The sequence below is a fragment of the Octopus bimaculoides genome, chromosome 4, assembly GCF_046866305.1.
Source record: "Octopus bimaculoides isolate indiv1 chromosome 4, ASM4686630v1, whole genome shotgun sequence".
Classification (NCBI taxonomy): Eukaryota; Metazoa; Mollusca; class Cephalopoda; order Octopoda; family Octopodidae; genus Octopus; species Octopus bimaculoides.
In genome coordinates, this window is record NC_142931.1 from 101,403,204 (window position 1) to 101,425,443 (window position 22,240).

The following is a 22,240-nucleotide window of genomic DNA, read 5'->3' on the forward strand; positions in this document are numbered from 1 at the left end:
TACCAAATCTACTCACAAGGCTTTAATTAGCCCAAAGCTATAGCAAAAAACACTTGCCTAAGGTCCTACCCAGTGGAACTGAACCTGAATTCATGTGGTTGGGAAGGAAACTTCTTACCACACAGTCATGCCTGCACCTGTTAGTCAACTAATTGAAACTATGGAAAACTTAGGCTAAGCCACTTGGCTAATCTGATGAAAACCATTTAAGTATGACCTGGGTAACTTTCTGCTGTTTGTGTAAGGCCAATCTGGCACCCTAGGAAAATCAAGACAATACCTCTCAGAGTATTGGAACTACCTGAGTTGGTTTGTGAGGCTCTTCTACACTTCCCCTGTCAGCTACTCCCATATAATCTTTGTGTACATCCAAAATGGTACTCTACAAAGACTAATGAATGAGCTTTTATCACAGGTACCATATTTGGTCAGTAATGTGTTCTGCTACATGTGAACTGATAGAGATTTGGCTTCTATATCTAATAGGTCAAACTACAGATACAGACTTTTTGTTGGTTTGGTTTGGTATGTTGTAGATGTTGGGTGTTTTAAGGGTAGATTGCCCATGTAATGGTGGATGCTGTGAAACCCAGTATTTGCTAAACAAAATGTGTTCTTCATGTAGCCTGATGGTCATCCATTTTGTGTTTAATAGCCTTGTTGGTTTGTTGTGTGTGCAGCTTATTACAGTACCTAGTTCATTGTCACGTTTTCTTTTACTCAACTCCAACATTATCTCTGTAAACATCTAAAATGGCAATCTACAAAAACTAATGAACAAGGTGTTCCTAGATGTGTCTCTAGATATATGAAGAAATCTAGCCATCCAACTACTCTCTTGGAATAAACAACCACCTGTCAGAAAGATCTTCATTGCCCTCAGTGCTATTTACTACCAAGAGCTGCCACTTACCATCCAGTTCTAAGTAAACCATACCTTTAAATATCCACATCTTCCTGAAATTGCACAACAATGCCATGCTTTAAGAGAAAACCAATTTCTTTCTCATTAATTCAGTATTCTTAAAAAGGAAAAAACAACCACTGTAATTAAATAAATAAAAATGATCTGTTATCACCAATTAATAAAAAGTTGGAACTTCTTGATTGATTAAGAAAAGATAAAATAGAAACAGCAACAACAACAACAGTGATAATAATAATAACAATAATAATAATTCATTGAGAATTGGAAAAGTGTATAAGATATAACAATTCCTATCATTTAAATATATCTTGGTCCTTTCAATATACCCAATTACTAAGTTTAATCATTAATTGATGCAAACAAAAACTACAATCATCATCGTCACCACTATCGTTACCATTATCATCATCATTATTGACTTCATCCTCATTCTTATCATCACTCTCTTTTTCTTCACCATCATTATCATCCTCATCACCTATCTTTCATCATTACCATCATTATTCCTTTTTACCTGCTAATATCACCCTCATCACCTTTCCCATCAATACTAATATCACTGTCATCATCATCATCATAATATCAATTATCAGTACCGTTTTTATTTGTATCCAACAATAGTAGTAGCACATCATTAAATAATAATAATAACAATAATAATAATTAAAACAATGGTTTCAAATTTTGGTACAAGGCCTGCAATTTCTTGGATGGATGTAAGATGATTATATCAATTCCAGTACCCAACAACCTCTTTTGCTACAACCATCAGGCAAAGGAAGGCTGCTTTGCCTGCTTGATTGAAGGAGGGCAGTGGGGCAATCATCACTAGAGACTCAACTGATAGATGGGTCCATCTCACAGATGATAGCAGCTGTTCAACATAGCCCCACAAGTCAGCAATGCCTGGATACTGAACAGGTGCATGAATAACAATGGTAATGACAATGATTAGATGGAATCTCCCATCAAAGACATGAGTGTTCAGTTTTTGCTGAATGGCCTACACGAATGGTCTTTTTATAGCAATGAAATGTATGTGTTGTGCATTAGCTCACTCTATCCATTAAATTGACATTGTCTGTACAGGTGCACTAAGGTGTCACATGTCATGTATCAAAATGAATGTAGAGCTGTGTGAAATGAAGTGTTTTGTTCAAGCACAACACACTGCCCCATCTGAGAATCAAACCACGATCTAGGATTGTGAGTGCACCACCCTAATCACTAATCACAATAATAATAATAATAACAATTAAACAATAAGAAGAGTGCAACTGTTATCACATGAACAATATTTCGACACTTTGTGTGTCTTCCACAAGTTCAAGATAATCATCTCAATCTACTTCATTTTGGTAATATTTAAGGATTGGTGTTACTCCTCCACAAGGTGAAGAAGCAATAAAATGAATGTAACTGTTATCGAATGATTATTTTGAACTTGTGGAAGACACATGAAGTGTCGAAATATTGTTCATTCAATAACAGTCACATTTTTCTTATTGTTTCTTTACCTTCGGGAGGTAATAGTCAGGTGATAGTATATGACAGATGTGATGTACGCATTCACCACCTCCACCCGACCTTACAAGGACAGCTTCCTCTCAGCTCATTCTGGGTGAGACTAGCCACCCTGTCTGTCACCTCACCCCAGTTCTTATCCACCCCACAATGCTGTCAGTCAGCAAGGACCTGCCTCTCCAGGTGCTGAACTGCAAGCCCACTGATGTCTCCTGGTTAACCATTGCCCCTCTCACCTCATTCCCTTAGGGTAGTGCCGACCATCTCAATTTCTGAGAGATCCAGCACTATCATGGTGATGTCGTCTGCATATGCTGACACAAACCTTCTGCATCCTAGTTCATGCAGGATTCCCCTCAAAACATCCAGCTTCCGCAGTAATGACTTGAGTGCCAGTACATAGAGAAGGGGTGAGAGTGGGCATCCTTGATGGACCGAACGTGCAATGCTAAACGATTCTGACAGGTGACCATTTACTTTGACCACCGAACAAATGTTGCTGTTCATTGCAGTGATCCAGCCTCTGAAAATTGGACTGAAACCAGCCGCCTTAAGGACAGCCTTCAAGTACTGATGGTCAATCCCATCAAAAGCTTTTGATTGATCCAAATTGATCAGGGCCCCGCCCATGCCAGGTTCTTCACCGACTTTTTCTATGATGTATTGTGTGAGGTGGGGTTTGTAGTGGATAAATCTATTGGAGATAGCGCAAGTGTGCACATTACCCACCAGTCTGTCAAAGACAAGTGCCAACACCTTGGCCAAAATTTTGTAATCATCATTTAGCAGAGTTACAAGCTTAAAGTTATCAACAATGTCCCCCTTGTTCAGATCCTTTCTCAGTAGCACCACCATACCTCGGTTCACAGATCTGGAGATTCTCCCGTTCTGCTGCCAATTGTGGTAGACATCCTGCAAAAGCTCACTGAACAACTCTGGCATATGAATATAAAGCTCGAAGGGCATGCCATCCAATTCTGGAGACTTCTCCCTTGAGCAACTAGCGAATGCATTGTGTTTATCTTCAGCTGTTATCAGCATTTCACAGAACTCCACATCCCTAGCCAAAAGTCACGGCAGACAATCGAGGTAGGAAGTGAAGTTTACCTCTGCTTCCAGACCACCATATGCCCCATGCAGTTCAACAAAATGCCACAGAAATTCCGCACAAATTTGCTTGGACTCGTGTAGCATGTGCCCGTCCCAACCCCTCAAAGACCAAATTGTAGTTTTATTACCATGTTGTGCCAAGGCCACCCACACCCATTGAATGGCTTTCGTTCCCTCCTGTTTTAGAGCACGTGCCCTAGCTCTGACAATGCAACCTTCATTTTCGGTGTTGAAGAATTGGTTCAGAACCAGTATCACTGCCAGCACATCAGTTGCTATGCCTCTACTGAGTACCTCTTCCAATTTCCTAACTAGATCTCCCTCTTATCTAGTCTTCTCTATCACTAGTTCTCTGCTAAATTTTACAGCTTCTACTCTAATCTACCATTTTAGGGCTACCCACCATCGGTTGTTGATGATAAGAGGACCATCAGTTTTTTGTTGGCTCTTCTTACTAATGCAAAGTTAGCTGCCTGTGTTGTTTTTTGCTGTTCTTGTTGCGTTTGTGGTGTGAGTTTCCTTTAGAGATTTTTTCTGTCTGCAGTGGGGTTTTTGGTGCTTGTGGTGTTTTAGTTGCTGATTGTGGTGCTGCAGGAGTTGTCTGAGTGTCTGCATTTGTTGTGGGTGTGTATGTAGTTTGGTGCAGGACAAGATGTCTCACCTCTGTGACTCGGTTGTTTGGATTTACTCTCCTTCCCCCTCATCATCACTTTTCAGTGTGGTAGAACCAATGTCTGTTGCAACCTCCTCTTCTCTCTGTGGAAGTGAATTCATGTTTGTATGTGTATCTTTTTCTGTGTGTTTGTTTGTGAGAGGTGAGGTTGTTGAATGTGGTTGTGAGGTGTTGTATTTCGTGGTTGACCTCTCCAATGGTTTTCCTGCTGATGCTGTTGTTACGCCTACCACTGCCACTGTTGTTATTCTCGTTGCTTTCCCTGTTGTTGTTGGTAATCTTTCTACAGTTGGTGCTGTTTTTTGTTTTCCCAGCCTTGGTGATTTTTTGCTGAGGGTAGAGTGCTTGTAGGTGTGTTGCTTCACTACAAGTGAAGCAATGAGGCCTTCTGCCCTCAATGATCAAAGGTAATTTCATCCCGTCCTTGAGGCAGACATGGTCTGGGGTGTTCTCCAAGTCTTGTGATTTTATTTGGATTAGCATTTCTAAATCCATCCCAACCCAGTCTTCTCTTTGCATCTGTTAGACTTTTAGGAGGAGGGTATCATTGCCTTCCATAATCATGCATCCCATGAGCCACCATATGTTGATATCTGGTGGGACTTGAAGTTTTATTGTTCTTCTGCCCATGTAGGATGGGTACATTATAAGCTGGTCAATTTACAAGGTCCACCAAATGTTTTATGGCCAGCTCTTCTGTTTTAAAAAGGACCAAGATGGTACCAAAACTTTGGGCCCTTTGAATGAATTCGATATCCTCTCTGATTGAACTCATTGTCATCTCCACACGAAGGTGGGAGGGCTGTTCTGCTCTCCGAGACTGCGCTGAGATGCACCTATATTTTACTGTCCTCTTCTTAATTTCTACCTCCACTTCAGCTGGAATTGCAAGGTTCACCCAGGTTTTTTCTCTTTTTATGAGTTTGTGGGCCAGGGCTAACATCTCATAGTACTTTTGTTGGCATTTCACAGCTGCTGCTGCAAAGTACTTGTTCTGCTATCACTGTTGATGGTGGTGGTGGAATCGTTCACATTGTCACTGCTATTGTTACTTCCAAATACACCCCTCCCCTCTGTTGCTGGTCTTGACGTTGGTATTGGTTGTATTATCGATGTTTTTGTTGTCGTTATTCATTCTGTTATTGTTTTCTGTTATGCTTCTCTGTTCCATATTGTTGAAGTTGTTATTTTCTGTGTTGATATTAGTTATCATGGTATTTTCCACATTGTTTCTGTTTGGGAAGTTGGCAGTTACATTTTTGTTGTCTATTCAGCTATTAAGTGAGTGTGTGTTCTCTATTGTATCGCTTTTCTCTGTTCTTTGCAGTTAATTTCATTACTGTCCATATAGTCTGAGTTGCTTTTGGATTCATTATCAATTTTGTCCTCGAAATTGTTACTTGTGTCTGTGAAAATTACATTTCCGTGACGTTTCCTGCTGTCACAAACTGGTTCATTTTGTGTTAGAAAGTTATGTCCCTCCATGCCATTTTTCGCTTGCAAACATGTAAACATTTCACAAATACTAATATTTGGGCACAAGGCTCAAATATTATTTAGTTCTTTTTTCTGAGGACAAAGTTTATTGTCTTATGCTCCCTTTTAAACAATAATTTCAATGAAGACAGTAGTTTTGATAACAAAAACACCAGTCAAGCTTCCGCCAACGTTCTAGCCTTCCAGCCAGAAGTATAACAATAACAATAATAAAGGCTCAAGCATAGATAAAGGCAGGGCATCTGGCACCTAGAGTGTCATCAGGCATTCACAGTCCTCTGTCATTTGGTCTGTCAAAGTTCCACTTTGGCATTCTATAGAGGATTAGTGGCAGGCAAGTGCAATGATGTTTTTGGAGAGAGTCTAGGTATCAACAAGAATCAGCCGGATGATCTGTTTCAGAGGACTTTCAGGCCGGGGCCCATGGATAAATTCCAAAAATTCTTTGCCTGGCAGTGCTATTGGGGGGTATTACTTGTTCAGGATAAATTCTACAGGCATGAAAGTGCTGTCAGCCAGGCTTGACCAAGATGCACACAGCACGACAAAACTGTTCTGCATGCTTTCATCTAGTGCCCAAGCATTGTTTTGACTTTTGGGTTTATGTTAGACATCTTTCATGTGTAGGATGGATCCAGCTATCAGCTGAGTCCATTATGAAGGTTGTCCTGCCTCCTTCTTTGGTCAGGAAGGGCAGGCAGTGTTTATTTGTCTGATAGCCTTAGCAAAAGAGGTTGTGTGATAGACTAGGTTGAAAGGGCTAAAGACAGATATTTTCCTCTTTAGTCAAGCCCTCATCAACTTTTTCAAGTTTCTCTTGAAAAGGAAAGTGAAAAGGAAAAGGAAGTGCTACCTCAGCAATTTTGTTGAAAGGTTAGTGAATATGGTCTGAATGAATGGGCCTTCTTTGTGCATGTACCCGTAAATTGAAGGGAAGCAATGTGGAGTGGGCACTTGCCCTAGTGGTCAGGGCGACTGTGGTTTTGTGGAGTTTCCATGAGCAACCCTAGGAAGTTTTTTGCGCTTGGGTAATTTACTCATCATTAGAATTAATATTATCACCAATTTTCTTCTTTCTACAATCAAAGTGATTACAGAACAATGGGAGATGTGTGTTTTAGTCAAGAAAGCAATTCACCACCTGGTCCAGGAATTGAAATCATGATCTCGCTATTATGAGTGCAACACTTCAACCAATAGGTCATGCACCTTGAATATTGTACATACACAGGATATATATACAATACATGCTTCTTTATGTACCTCTACATTCTTTTGTCTTGTATTGGACCCAACTTTTTTTTATGAATCCTTAGTGGTGAATAAAGAAAGCAAAAATAATAATTGTAATAACAACAAACATTATGATTGTTATTGTCACCTTTAAATATGATACAACCAACAATTATATCCTACAACTTGAACACAGAAGACAAGATATCAGAAGACAACAACACTTCTACAACATTTGCAACACCTATAGAAGATGTAGTATGGAAAACCAGATGACATACAGCCTTATTAGGAGCAATCACAGATTCCACATTTGTTCAGTAGTAACCACATTGGAATACAGACAATATGCAGGTACCACGTTTAATCCAATAACAACCACAATGATGTACAGGCAATATATTAGATTTAATAGGGATTATTATAACATGAGCCTTCACTTTTTCTGCAATAAGCTATAAAGAACACATGTCAGTAAACTTGGCATTGTAATAAGCTGCCTACGGAACCAACCCACAAAATGAATGACCATCAGGATATGTGAGAAGTACATTCTGCTGTATCAAACACCAGTTTACACAACACCCAGCATCTACAACATACCAGAACAAGCCAACAAGGGAGTCTATATGTTACAGCTAGGCCTACTAAAAATAGCAGCCAAATCTTTCTCAAATAATCCTTGTCTTCTTATATAAGGACAGAACACATTAAGTAATACTGTCCTACACCAGCATAAAGCAATAGGAGAGTCATGGCTGGAGTGCCTCGGGTTAAACAGTAGCAACAACTCTGTCCTAATAATATTAGATGAAGTCTATAATAACATTTCAAGGATAACACTCCTAACAGAATTGTTTACAATCATCAAGTGATATTCCATTGACCGCTGGAATGTTGACAAAATTAATCCATTGGCTTGCAGTATTTAGTTATGTGCCTTTACATCCTGTGTTCAAATTTACCTTTCAACTTTCAATGGTCATTAAAATAAAGTACCCATGAACTACTGGGGTAGATTTGATATTTCCATAAATCATAATAGAATGGAAACATAACAGAAGACTAAGATAATTTTGTATTTCACACTTATGGAATCAATAAAATACAATATACACTACCAGTCAATTACTGGAGTAGATTTAATAATTCCTATAAAGCATCTTAGTTTTAACATTCTTAGAAGACTTACTTTATCTTTCATATTTCTGGGGTCAATACAAGAAATACCAGTCATATAGTGGATAGATTTGACATTCTGAAGAAACATCTTCGATGTGAATGGAGTTATAAAAGAAGACTAAAACTAATTTTACCTTTCGTCCTTCAATGGTCCATGAAATTAAAGTACATTTCATTTAGGCATTGCTAGACTAGTAATCTGGTGTAAAACTAAGCATACATATGCTTCAGAACAAAGTATTAGATGAGTATAGAGTGGTAATAAGAAAATGAGATGACAAAGGAGTAAAGGACTATCTTATGAACTTCACATTAGCTCACAACTATTTCTGCTATAAGATGCAATGCACTCATAGCTGAGTACCTGAGTAACACCTTATAGCTTCATCAAAGAAGCTTTCCTTGGCAGTATAGGTATGTTCTTGAGTGAAGTTCCCAAATAAGATTTTTCCAGCATCAAATAATTATTAGTTGTTAGAATTCTTCTGGATGGCAGTTTTTGTGTCTAAGGTATGCATACAATACATAAGTATGTATTATATTTAGAGAAGGTATAAATATTTTATGAAAGATTTACAGTTGATTAAAATGAGAAAGAATCGTTTTACAAAGTCAGTCAAATCTCCCTCAAACTCAGCCAACTGTTTTCAACATGGAAAAGTGAGATGAGATAATGTTGTTCTAGTTAACCCTTAAAAAATACTACAAAAAAAGACAATATGGTTATTGCCAGAGGCTTTTGATTATAGGTTGTTTAATCAGGGTTAATCTAGGCCTAATCAACAACAATACTTCCAGAAAAGATGGAAACCAAAATTGCCACAGGCAGCATTTAAAGTCTGGAGACTAAACCAAATGCTGTTAAAATATTTTACCTGACACTTTACAGAATCTGCTGTTACAATGCCCTCTAGTCTCAATGAATTATAATCATTTAATAATATTAATTATTATTATTAATTTTATTTTATGTTTTTTATTTTGGCATTTTATTTTCACTAATTTTGAAAAACTGTAAAGAAATAGATGAATTAAGAATTTTGCTTAACAAGAAAAGCATGGCATATTTCTAAATATAGAATAGTTTCAATTGATGGTTTTTCTATGTATTTTAGAACATTTTGTGTGTTTTTGTTGTTGTTGTTGTTATTGTGGTTATTGTTGTGGTTGTTGTAGTGATGGTGATTGTGGTATTTGTTGATTCTATTGTTGTGGTTGCTGGTTTTGGAAAACTACTTTGGCAGATGTTCTCAGTCGGAACTATTTACTGGAGTATATCATTTGTCATCATCAGCATTGTTATCATAATTACTACCACTAACCAACCACCACTACCACAAATACCACCACCACCACCACCACCACAAATACCACTACCATCCCATCAATTATCACTATCACTACCATTATCATCATCATGATCATTATCATCACCAGTACGTTTGTTGCCATCATCATCATCATCATCACATTCATTCTCACATTCATCATTGTCATCGTTATCATCATCATCATCATCATCATCATCACTACCACGACCACCAAAGTTTTCTCCTGCAATCAAATGCTATTCCCACACCACTGATAAAATTTTCTATCCCCTCCCATATCTGCATATAGGATAATCCTCTAGTTATTGTAGCTTAGGTTTATATTGCATGCATCTATGCATATATGTGTATATCTGTGTGTGCACTTATGCCTATTAAATGTGTGTGTATATGCAAATATGTGTCTATCTATGCATGTATTTGAATATCTATCTGTGTATGTATATATCTAATTGTGTTTGTAATTATGTTTGTGTGTGTCTAAGAACATGTTATTGATGATGTGTGTGTGTTGGTAAAGGAATATTTTAAGACGAGCATCTGGTTTCTCATCAGATGTGATTCCTTAAAGCCAGAATACTCAGTTTTTAACAATCCACCCCATATTATTGAAGTACAGAGGGTGGGGGTGTCACATAGCATCTTTCCAAATGTCTCTCATAAAGATATAGAATTTTTTAATCAAAATTTAATTTATTATTTGCATTCATTTATATATCTGAGGCATTCATTATATCAATACAGGAAGCACCACTGTTTCTCAGTTACCATTTATAAGTGCACAGAGCTATTCAGTCAGTCATTGATATTCCTCTTGACCAATCCATTGATGCCCCTGTTCACACATCCAATAATACACCTGTTCAAATATTCACTGATGCTTCTGTTCCCCCATCTTTGATATTCATGTTTACTCACCTGTTTATCCACCCTTAATATGGCTGTTCATCCATCCACTGACATCCCTGTTCACTCATTCATTATTTTTGTTCACCCATCCATGAATACTCCTGTTCATTTATTCAATGATACTCCTACTCACCTCTACAGTAATACTCATGTTCATCTTTCTGTTAATAATCATATTCACCCACCTATTAATACTCCCATTCATTTGTTGTTGTTCACTCATCCAATAAAATTCCTGACCATTCATCCATTATTACTCCTGTTTTTCCATCTGTTAATATTCCTGTCCCTCTTCCATTCATACTCCTTTTCACCCATCATTATTGATGTGGAATGTTGCTAAAATATCATATTACACACTGATGACCAGCTTGCAGACATCTCCTTTATTATTACAAATCTAAACTAGAAATAGATATGGTGGGAGTAAAATGAAATAAATCAACGTGGGAGTGGCTGTGTGGTAAGTAGCTTGTTTACCAACCACATGGTTCTGGGTTCAGTCCCACTGCATGGCACCTTGGGCAAGTGTCTTCTACTATAGCCTCGGGCCAACCAAAGCCTTATGAGTGGATTTGGTAGACGGAAACTGAAAGAAGCCCGTCGTATATATGTGTATATATATATATATATATATATATATATATATATATGTATGTATGTGTATATGTTTGTGTGTCTGTGTTTGTCCTCCCAACATCGCTTGACAACCGATGCTGGTGTGTTTACGTCCCCCGTAACTTAGCAGTTCGGCAAAAGAGACCGATAGAATAAGTATTACGCTTCCAAAGAATAAGTCCTGGGGTCGATTTGCTCGACTAAAGGCGGTGCTCCAGCATGGCCGCAGTCAAATGACTGAAACAAGTAAAAGAGTAAAGAGTGTAATACATATACGTGTGTGTGTGTGTGTGTGTGTGTGTGTGTGTGTGTGTGTGCAAAAGTAGGTATACAGTAAGTATTGTATTAATGTTATAGTACTTAATTCATTAAAATCATTAGCACATTAAATTAGTTCACCTCATTTTCGATATGTTCAGTGTCATTGATCATAATAATACTTTTATCATAACTTAATTTTTTTGATAAAAATAAATGAGTAATCTACATTTTCTTTTTTCAATACTGTATACCTACTTTTGCACCACCCTGTATATATTCTACTTTAAAGAAGTACACCTTTCTTTATGCAGTCCTTGATATACGATACCTGGAGAAAAACACTGAGAAGAAACGGTTGGAACGCCTGCTTGATAAGGCCCTGGTACCAATACTCTAAAGCAGTGGTTCTCAACCATTTTTTTGCTTCTAGACCCTTTTGATTCGCCTTTTACTCAGTGGTAGGAGGAGGAAAACTCATAGCCATTCGATGTCCCAAAAACTCCAGTTATATTTTTACAATAAAATATTATTTGATAAATAATTTCAATTTCTGGTGGGAGATCAGCTTTAATAGTTTCAATGATGGTGGCAATGATGACGGTGAAAAGGAGCTATGATACAGTCTTGTTTCACTGCTGATCCTACTTGAAATGGTTTGGTGTCACTGTTGTTGACTAGGACCCTCATAAGCATGTTGTCATGGAGAAGCCAAAGGATCCAAATGTATTTATCAGGCCATCCCAAGATGGATAAGATATCCTAGAGGAATTCTCTTGAAACTGAGTCAAAGGCCTTAGTAAGACCAATAAATGCATATATTCTTTTAATCTTTTATATGTTTCAGCCCTAAGGCTGTAACCATACTGGGGCACACACACATACACAAATATGCATGCATACATATATATATATATATATATATATATATATATATACAAACACACACACACATACATACTATTCTTTTCCCTCTCTCTGGACTTTTCCTCTTTCTGACAATGTCACACATCTTTTTTTGCTATCTTAGACTTTCTCTGAGTGTCAAGTTAATACATTCATTATGTACATCCTTTCTGGTTTTTGTTTTTGGTTTGCCTATATATGCACACACACACACACACACACACACACACACACACACACACACACACACACACACTCAAACACTTGGGCTAAACACTGAATTCAAACAAGGAACCTTTATTTCTAAGACCAAAGACAATAATACTCTCATCCACTTGACCCAGGCCACAGGTATGTGCACACTTCAATCAAATTGATGAAAACAAGTGTAAATATAAATATTCAGCATTTTCCAACATTACACATGAGGAAATGGCCCTGACCCTGAAGATAATAATCTTGAGTCTAATAATATTTTTTAATGTTTTCTCAAGCAACACAATTCCATCTTAAACAAGAACGATGTTTATTAATTCTTGCATTGTACATGTTTTCCATGAGTTTTGTGGATTAGAAACTGTTTTGACATAATCAAGTATGATGAACAAAAATTATGGGAAGACAGGATATTAATTACAAAAAATGCTGACAAAATATTGATATGACGAAGGAAGAAGAGTAAATATGTGTGCTGATTTGATATGTTTTCAACATCGATAACAAAATATTGTTGTTGATCAATATAATTGCAACAGTCATACCTGTGGAAAATCTTTTTAATATTGATAGTTTTCCATGAGGTGAAAGTTTTCAGCTGTGTGATAAGAAGCTTGCTTCCCAAACATATGGTTCCAGGTTCAGTCCCACTGCATGGCACCTTAGGCAAGTGTCTTCTGCTGTAGCTTCGGGCCCAAGGCTACAGTAGCCTCATGAATAGGTTTGGTAGACGGAAACTGAAAGAAGTCCATTATGTATCTATCTATCTGTCTGTCTGCCTGTCTGTCTAAATAGGAAATAGTGGTATAACAAGGCACCAATATTTGCTGGAAATAGCTGTCAACAACTATACGATGTTATGTAAAGCTTCACTGAATGTAAAGATGTCTGCAGGCAAAGAATATAAAAAAATTCATCTTACCTCTAGGAAGAATGCTGGAGAAATAGACAACCTAGAATGTGTGTGTGTGTGTGTATGTATGTGTGTGTGTGTGTGTGTGTGTATGTGTGTGTGTGTGTGTGTGTGTGTGTTTCCCACCACATTTTGACAGCCAATGTCGGTGTGTTTACATCCTTGTAACTTAGCGGCTGGACAAAAAAGACCAATAGAATAAGTACCAGACTTAAAAAACAAAATGAAAATAAGTGCTGCGATTGATTCATTTTGTTAAATATTTTTCAAGGTGGTGCCCCAGCATGGCTGCAGTCTAATGACTGAAACAAGTAAAAGATAAAAGTTTATTTTACCAACTCATTGTATAGCTATTAATATATTTGTCACCACCATCATCATCACCATTATCACCATCATTACTATTACTATTATCCTCATTCTCATCATCATCACTACTATCATTGTCACCATCATCATCATCGTCATCACTGTTCAATTTTTACCAGTTCCACTCAACTTAGCTCAGTCCTTCCTCCTCAGAACCTCAATTTCTAAAGCTCCCTCTTTGCAAACATTTTTCCTGTAGTCATCATCTTGCAACTGTTCAAAGGGAACATTAACTCTGTCTTTCTTGGAGAGCCTGTGAAGGCAATGGCCATGCCTTCTTCCTCCAAAACCAATCAATAAAATATGAAGTCAATCTAGATCTCCTTCAGATGTAAACTCAGAATGTAAAATGACATAACAAAATACACAAGAGTATTTTATCAAGTGCGTTACTGATTCTGCCAATTTATCCCTAATACTCTGCCAATTTTATCAATACCGCACCCTGATATTCTACCGTTTCTCATGATCCATCATCCTTTATCTTGTATTTTTTACTTGATAATGATAATAATAATCGTTTCTACAATAAGCACAAGGCCTGAAATTATGAGGGAGGAGATAATTGATTACATCGACCCCTGTGTTTCACTGGTACTTAATTTATCAACCTCAAAACGATGAAAGGCAAAGTCAACCTTGTTAGAATTTGAACTCAGAATTTACTGTTGATGTATGGAACTAATATCTCTTTCTTTTATTTGTATATTTCAGCTGAAATTCTCAAGTCCCATGGCAAATATTCACGGGATGCATCTGTTCTCAGCCAGAAATTTGATAACATGTCCTTACCAAATTGTGTTTCTCCTATTGTGGATGTAAGTACTTCTCTTTATCTCATTTATATGTGTACATACATACATGCATACATACATACATATATATATATATATATATATATATATATATATATATATATATGTGTGTGTGTGTGTGTGTGTATATCAAAGTGCAAAGTATTATATATCCTTTATGGCCGATCTTACCAATTGGTTTCACACAAGGAGTGTTAGGTAACAGTTTGATTATGTAACCATGCGCTTTTAAGGGATGGCAGTTATGGAATGAAATATGGTGCCTTTGTACATTTTGAGTAATATACCTACTCTATTGACAAATATTGGAATGTAGCATTTTTCTGACTTATGGATTCTTAGATGGTATATATATATATATATATATATATATATATATATATATATATATATATATGTATATATATATAGTTGTTACCTATCTACTTCATAGGATTGTCATTTAGAACATGCATGTACATATTTCTATATAACTATATATCAATACACATGCACACACACACACAAGCTTGATTTACCTTATGGCTAGATAAGGTAAATCAAGATCTGTATGTTTGTTTTGCTTTTCACACATAATCGGTCATAACACTTGACAAATATTCTAATTCATTCCTTCATTCAAGGTAGGAACTGAAATTTCATCTCTCTGTTTAACCAGTGGATTAATATAAAAGCAATCCATTGGAGTGTATCGAATATTGACTTGCAAGTAGTTAATAGGTGTCTAAATGCAACTGTTGTTCTTCAATCCTGATCCAGTTGACCTGTCATCAAAGGCAATCCAGACTTGACAGTCTCATCTTTTCCCTGGGTACATTGCACCCAAATCAACATTATTTTATATGTCCTTCTATTCTAAGAGGAGGGGGATGTAATTGAAAGAAAATTTGACTGCCATTTCTAACATGTTCAGAGATCACAGAGATTTCATCTACAGCTTGTGTGTGAGTGTGTGTGCATTTCAATGGTGAGTGTTTTGTGTATATATTTATAACTAACTGTATGTATATCTGATAATTATTTGTGTGTGTATATGCGTGCACACACACACACAACCATATTAACAAATTTTGTAAGTATATATATATGTACATAACCATATATATATATATATATATTTACAGTATCTCACAGAAGTATGTACATCCCTAAACATTTCAGTAGAATTGCCATTACTCTGAAAATATTAAAGGAAATCAAATGAAATTTATACTGAATAAAATATATTATACATGCAAACATTATACAAATTTGGAACACAGAACAATAAACATTTTCAAAGATTTGAACGATATATTCATTTTCAAATGATGCAAATATATATACACCCTAAAGGATTATTTGCTATATTCGATATTTGGTGTGATCGCCCTTGCTTTCAATGACTGCATTGAGTCTTCTGGGCATAGAATCAACTAAATTTCTACATATAAGTGATGAAATTGACCTCCATTCATCCTGAATGATGTCTTTCAACTGTGTTACATTGTGGGGTTTTTTCTCCTCAATCTTCCTTTGCAAAACACCCCACAGATGTTCTGTTGGGTTTAAATCATGTGATACGGTAGCCCAGGGCAATACCTTTACCTTTTTATCTAAAAACTTGTTATCATCTCTGAAGTGTGTTTAGGGTCATTATCATGTTGGAACATGGAGTGTCTTCCTTGTTCCTTGATGCTTTTCAACAGTTTTCTGGAATATGTCACAATAAAACCTTGAATCCATTGTTCTCTCAATAAATGTGAGTCCTCCCACATCAGCTGCACTCATGCATCCCCAAATCATAACAGTTCCACCACCGTGTTTCACAGTAGGCATGGTGCATTTGTCACTATTATCTTCACCTGGTCATCGCCATACTCGTTTAATACCACCTGACCCAAACAAGTTGATTTTAGTCTCATCAGAAAGAAGAATTTTATGCCTGGTAGTGAGGAGAGCTTCCTATGATTAATGCATCCATGAAGACCACACTGGTTCAAACTTCCGTGAACTGTTTAGGTGGATACACTCTTTTCATTAACAGAAAACACTTCTTGGGTCAAAGATGAAGTGGTACGAAGGCTGTCATCCATTGCGCAACATTAGATGTGGCAAATATCACATGCAGTTAAAATAGAAGGACGACCTGGACGATGTTTATTGCTTAGCCATCCAGTAGCTTTGTACTTCTGAATTACTTTTGCAACTGTGTTTATGCTAATGTGTATTTGTTTGCTGCTTAATTTGTATCCTAAATCATTCTTGGGCAAATTAAAAATAACTTTCTTCAAATCTTCAGACAATTCTTTTCCTTTTGGTTCCATTTTAATCATAATGAAGAAGATTTTCACTACAGTATACAAATCAGAATTCCAGCAGATGCAATAGCAAGGACCTGTGCAAAAATGCCAGAAATAATTTATTGGAACTGAAATTATCAGCAATATCTGAATGTAGTAAAAAAAGTGGATAAAATATTGAATATAGCAAATTTCCTTTAGGGTGTACATACTTTGATAATGTTTTAAAACTAATATTTCATTCATATCTTCGAAATTCCAAATTTGTATAATGTTTGCATGTATAATATATTTTATTCAGTATAAATTTTGTTTGATTTTTGTTTTTGATATTATCAGAGTAATGGCAATTTTACTGAAATTTTTTAGGGGTGTACATACTTCTGTGAGATACTGTCTGTATATATATATATATATATATATATATATGTATATATATATATATATATGAGAAAAGGTTGAGTTCTATTTCATCCTTTACTTTGGAGGGTTCCAAAGTTCTATTTCTAATAAAGATTCTTCATATTGCATTAGTAGCTTACTGTTGTAAGAATTTTGTGAATATGAAAATGCTAGAAGTATAAGGTGTATGAACTAAAACACATACACAACTAGACTCAACAACACTATATTAGCATGCTCTTAATCTTTTATAAGGGTGATATGTATATCCGAATATGTTATGTGATACTCACTGCATCAAGTCTTCTGTAACAATAATAATACTATTTTTTTTAACGTATTCTTTTTTACACTGAAGAGAAAAGTAATGTGTAATTAATTTAATTTTAATTAAATTAATTTCTAATTTTTCTACCATGTTATTTACACATTAATATTGGTGTTTGAAACAACCGTATGCATGGATTAAATTCTTTACACATTTCTAACATCTCCTCTTCTCCATCTTTAACAGTCTGTTGAGTTTCTATAAGATACATGTTCTATAAATTCTCATAACACACCTTATATATATATATATATATATATATATATATATATATATATATATATATATATATATATATATATATGCAATCCAAACTGTGTGCATAGATTTATATATAGTCTATTGTGTATTTTTATACATAACCATCTGGATATATATATATATATATATTTGTAACGTTTCAAAAAGTATATATATATAACGATGTGTAAAGATATGACACCAGTCTTTGAGTGTCTATATTTATATGTATCTATGTGTAATTATATGTAACACTAAACTTTGTGTGTATAAGCTTATTCTTAACCATGTGTATATATGACACAAATCTTTGAGTGTATACATCTATACATGCATAATTATGTGCATTTAAGATTATGATATCATGTGTATGTATGACATCAAACTTTAGAGTTTCTTACCACTTATAAATAACATTGTGTAAATATATAAATACTACATCAGTCTTTTGTCATCATACATTTTGACCAGTCTCAGAGATAAAGCAGGGTGTATATATACTGAACTACAAAACATGACACCGGTAACAGCCACAACTACAATTTCACTTGGCTTGACAAGTCTTCTTAAGCACAGCATATCATCCAGTAAAGCATACAAGCTTCATGTCTTTCAAGCTTTTGCATGTCTTCTATTGTTGTGTATTAATTAATATTCATCCATGGAATGATGGTAGTCTCTTTCCAAATATGCTTCAAAAGTGTTGTGTCAATGACCAATGAGCTGTCGCCTTTGTTCTGGTAACTTTCAAAGGAGTTTGTTCAACAATTTTGGTGGTGGCGGTAGTGAAAGTGGCAGTGATAGTGATGGTAGCGGCACATGGCTAGCAATTTTAGTTGAGGGCTTCTGTCAATTACATCAACTCCAGCACTCTAGTGGTACTTATTTCATCAACCCCAAAAGGATGAAAAGCATAGGCAACCTCAGGTTTATTCAAACTCAGAACATAAAGGGCCAGAAGAAATGCCACTTAACCATCTGTCCAATATGTTTATGATTCTGCCAGCTCACTGCCTTTTATGATAATAATGATGATCACTTAAAGTGGAAGGAAGTTGTGGAAGAGGGAGATGCAGGAAGACTTGGGACAAAGTATTGAAGGTCGACCTCAAAACACTAAACCTTATGAAGGAGATGGCAGAGGACCAAGATATGGGGTGCATTGTTATACTCAAAAGATCCACCCACCATGACAGTATTGATACCCTAAGACCAAGGTGTCACATAAAAAGGATTGGTGTGGGTGCCGGTGTCACATAAAAAACACTTGTGATGGTGTCATGTAAAAATAATAATCCTTTCTACTTTTGGCACATGGCCTAAAGTTTGTTGGGTGGGGGCTAATTGATAACATTGACTCCAGTACTCAGCTGCTACTTATTGGTTCTGAAAAGATGAATGGTAAAGTTGACCTCAGCAGAATTAATACTCAGAACATAAAGCCAGAAGAAATGCTGTGAAACATTTTGCCAATCATGCTAGCAACTTTGCTAACTTTTAATAATAATAATAATAATCCTCTCTACTATAGGCACAAGGCCTGAAATTTGTGGTGAGGAGGATAGTCGATTACATCAACCCCAGTACTTGACTGGTACTTAATTTATCGACCCTGAAAAGATGAAAGGTGAAGTCAATATCAACGGAATTTGAACTCAAAATTTAAAGATGGATGAAATTCTGCTAGGTATTTTGCCCAGTGTGCTAACAATTCTGCCAGCTCATCACCTTAATAATAAAAATAATATAACAATGACAATAATACTAATAATCATGATAATGATAGTTTCTGATTTAGGACAGGTCCAAAAATTCTGATGTCAGAGGTTAGTCAATATTATCAACTCCAGTACTTGACACTTTATTTCATTGATCTCAGAGGGATGAAGGGCAAAGTTGAACTCAAAATGTAAAGAGCTGGAACATATATCACAAAGCATTTTAACTGACACTTTGGAAATAAGCAGGATGTGTAGACTAATGAAAAGAACACCAGAATTAATAATAAATGGAACAGGAAAAACATGGACAGAATATAAGACCCATACCAGGGCTTACAGCTTTGCATTTAGTCCATAAAATAGTTCTCCTTGCACAGATCACATCCTACACAAAACACTTTCAGTTCATTGGTACTACTTTAACAATGCTCTTTCTAAACACAACACAACACCAATGTTACACAACCACCACCCAATAAAATAACATAACCTGCACAGGACATTTTTTTCTTTAAATGATGCCAGATGTTATTATAACAACAGATACAGACCAGTAACCATACATACAACTGATGTTCTACACTGATGTTCTTCACAGTTCTACATATCCATTATTATGACATAACCATACATCACAACCTCTATATATTCACCATCTGACACCTAAAACACCTGACGCTGCACATGTTAAAAACCAGCCATACCCAGCTCCAAATATTTTGTCTGTTTCATGTTCAAACCAGCCAGATCTGATCTTTCACACCTGCCCTACAATGTCATTCTAAAAATGCAGCAACCGCATTATTGAACTTCCAAAGCTACAAAATAATGCATGGTTAATTTAAAACAATGTGAATAAATAAGCTTTACACTTGACAGAGTAATCTGAAAGCTAAAGAGTTAAACAGAAAACACCATGCAATGAAAGAACACAACTCACAGTGCACATACACTACACAACAGGAGAAATACTCAAATAACACTGGAAACAACAAACCAAACTCTACAAACAAAACAAATATTGTATGCACACACAGTTCAACAACCTCAAAAGTCAATACAACACACTCGTCAAGAACATGGAATTGCACTTCATAGTGCAGTAGAAAATTGCATGGAACTGTTAAAAATATGATGACCATGATGATGATCTTCATCATCAGCATCAGCTTTGTCATCATAGTGGGTGGATGGAGGGGTAGTGGTAGTAATGTTGAAGAGGTTTCACATTCCCGAGACTAATGCATAATTTTTTTTTAGCGAAACAATAGAGTATTTGTTGTTTTGATATTTTGCCATTAATAAGAATCCAGTGAACCATATCTACCAGCGATGGGTATCCAGCTGTAAGAATCAGTTGCTTCAGCATGCAAAAGAATGTCTAATTTTTGTTTTTGCAAAAACACCGACACCATATAACATACAGTAATCTTTTAAGCAACATGTTGTTGTTGTTGCTATTTCTTTTTGCTTGCCATAATGGCTGCTGACATTGGCAACAGTACAAACGTGAAATACAAAGAAAAGCGTGAAGCAGTGGTGGTGGTAGTGTGTGTGTGTGTGTGTGAGGGGATTAGATAGTGTAAAAGATACAAAATCAACCAATAACAATAAACATACATTAATAAAAAGAGAGCAATAAATATCTATAATAATATATGTATCTTTATTTAAGACAGTGAGTTTTTGACTTGAGAGCAGATCTGGCTGTTATTTCTAGCAGGTTGATTGACCATAGAGGGGTTTCTTTGTTAGTTGAAGATTTCCTAACTTTTTAGTGATGTATAAATTAGAGTTGACTAATAAACGTGATTATTTTCATACTTCTACACAAATTATTTATACAGGATCCACAAGAATATACAATCACTTCGATTAACTTGCATTTGCCTTATATGTCTGGATATACATTCTCTATAGAGGAGTATAAACACATGGTTTCTGATACTAGTTCACCTATAGCTAAAATAAATAAGCAATCTTGGTGGGCCAAAGGATTTAATTAAGTTTTCCATGTTCATTCTTCTGTATTTTAACCCTTTAGCATTCAGATTATTCTGTAAAAGGGTAAAGACCACACTTTGGTCACACATGACCGTGTGACTGCACCTAGAGAGTTACTCTCCAAAGCACAAGTTTAGGCAAGGTTGTTTCATGGAAGCCCAGCAGTCGCCCATGCATACCAGCCTCCTCTCTCCACACCACTGATGTTATCCAAGAGAAAACAAATGGTCTGATACAGCTTGGTACCAGTGATGTTGCAACTCATATCTACAGCTAAGTAAACTGGAGCAATGTGAAATAAAGTGCCTTGCTCAAGAACACAACACACATCTGGTCCAGAAATCAAACTCACTACCTCGTGATTGTGAGCCCAATGCTTTAACCATTGAGCTATCCACCTTCATTGTCAAACGTAATGCTTACTTAACTCACATTCTTTTGTATTCTTCATGCATTATCTTATGGCTTTGAGATTTTGTTGATGTGATTGCTTATTTTTTAGAATGACATCATAGGGTAGGTGTGAGAGGCCTGATCTGGCCAGTTTGGACATATAACAGATATAATACAGGCCAGATTTGGCTTGTTTAAATGCTAAAGGGTGAATGATCTTCTCAACATTACACTTCTTTACAGATAACACTGTGCTTCACAGTTTAATCTTCTTCATATAGATGTCATCCACAGTTACATACACACACACAAAAACAATCTAGGCACTTTCTGCTAGACTTTCACTCATTCTAAAAACACAGACTGAAAAAAAATCTGAGATTTGGGC

The 22,240-nt window shown here is 36.0% G+C and overlaps 1 protein-coding gene across 1 annotated transcript in view; it reads left to right on the forward strand.

Annotated features, from left to right (window-relative positions):
* LOC106867327 (rap guanine nucleotide exchange factor 4) overlaps positions 1 to 22,240 on the forward strand; it is an 828,140-nt gene that overhangs the window by 562,703 nt on the left and 243,197 nt on the right. Inside the window, exon 6 of the mRNA XM_089350109.1 lies at positions 14,382 to 14,485. Within this exon, the coding sequence (XP_089206235.1) occupies positions 14,382 to 14,485 (104 nt within the window). The remainder of the gene's footprint in view (positions 1 to 14,381; positions 14,486 to 22,240) is intronic.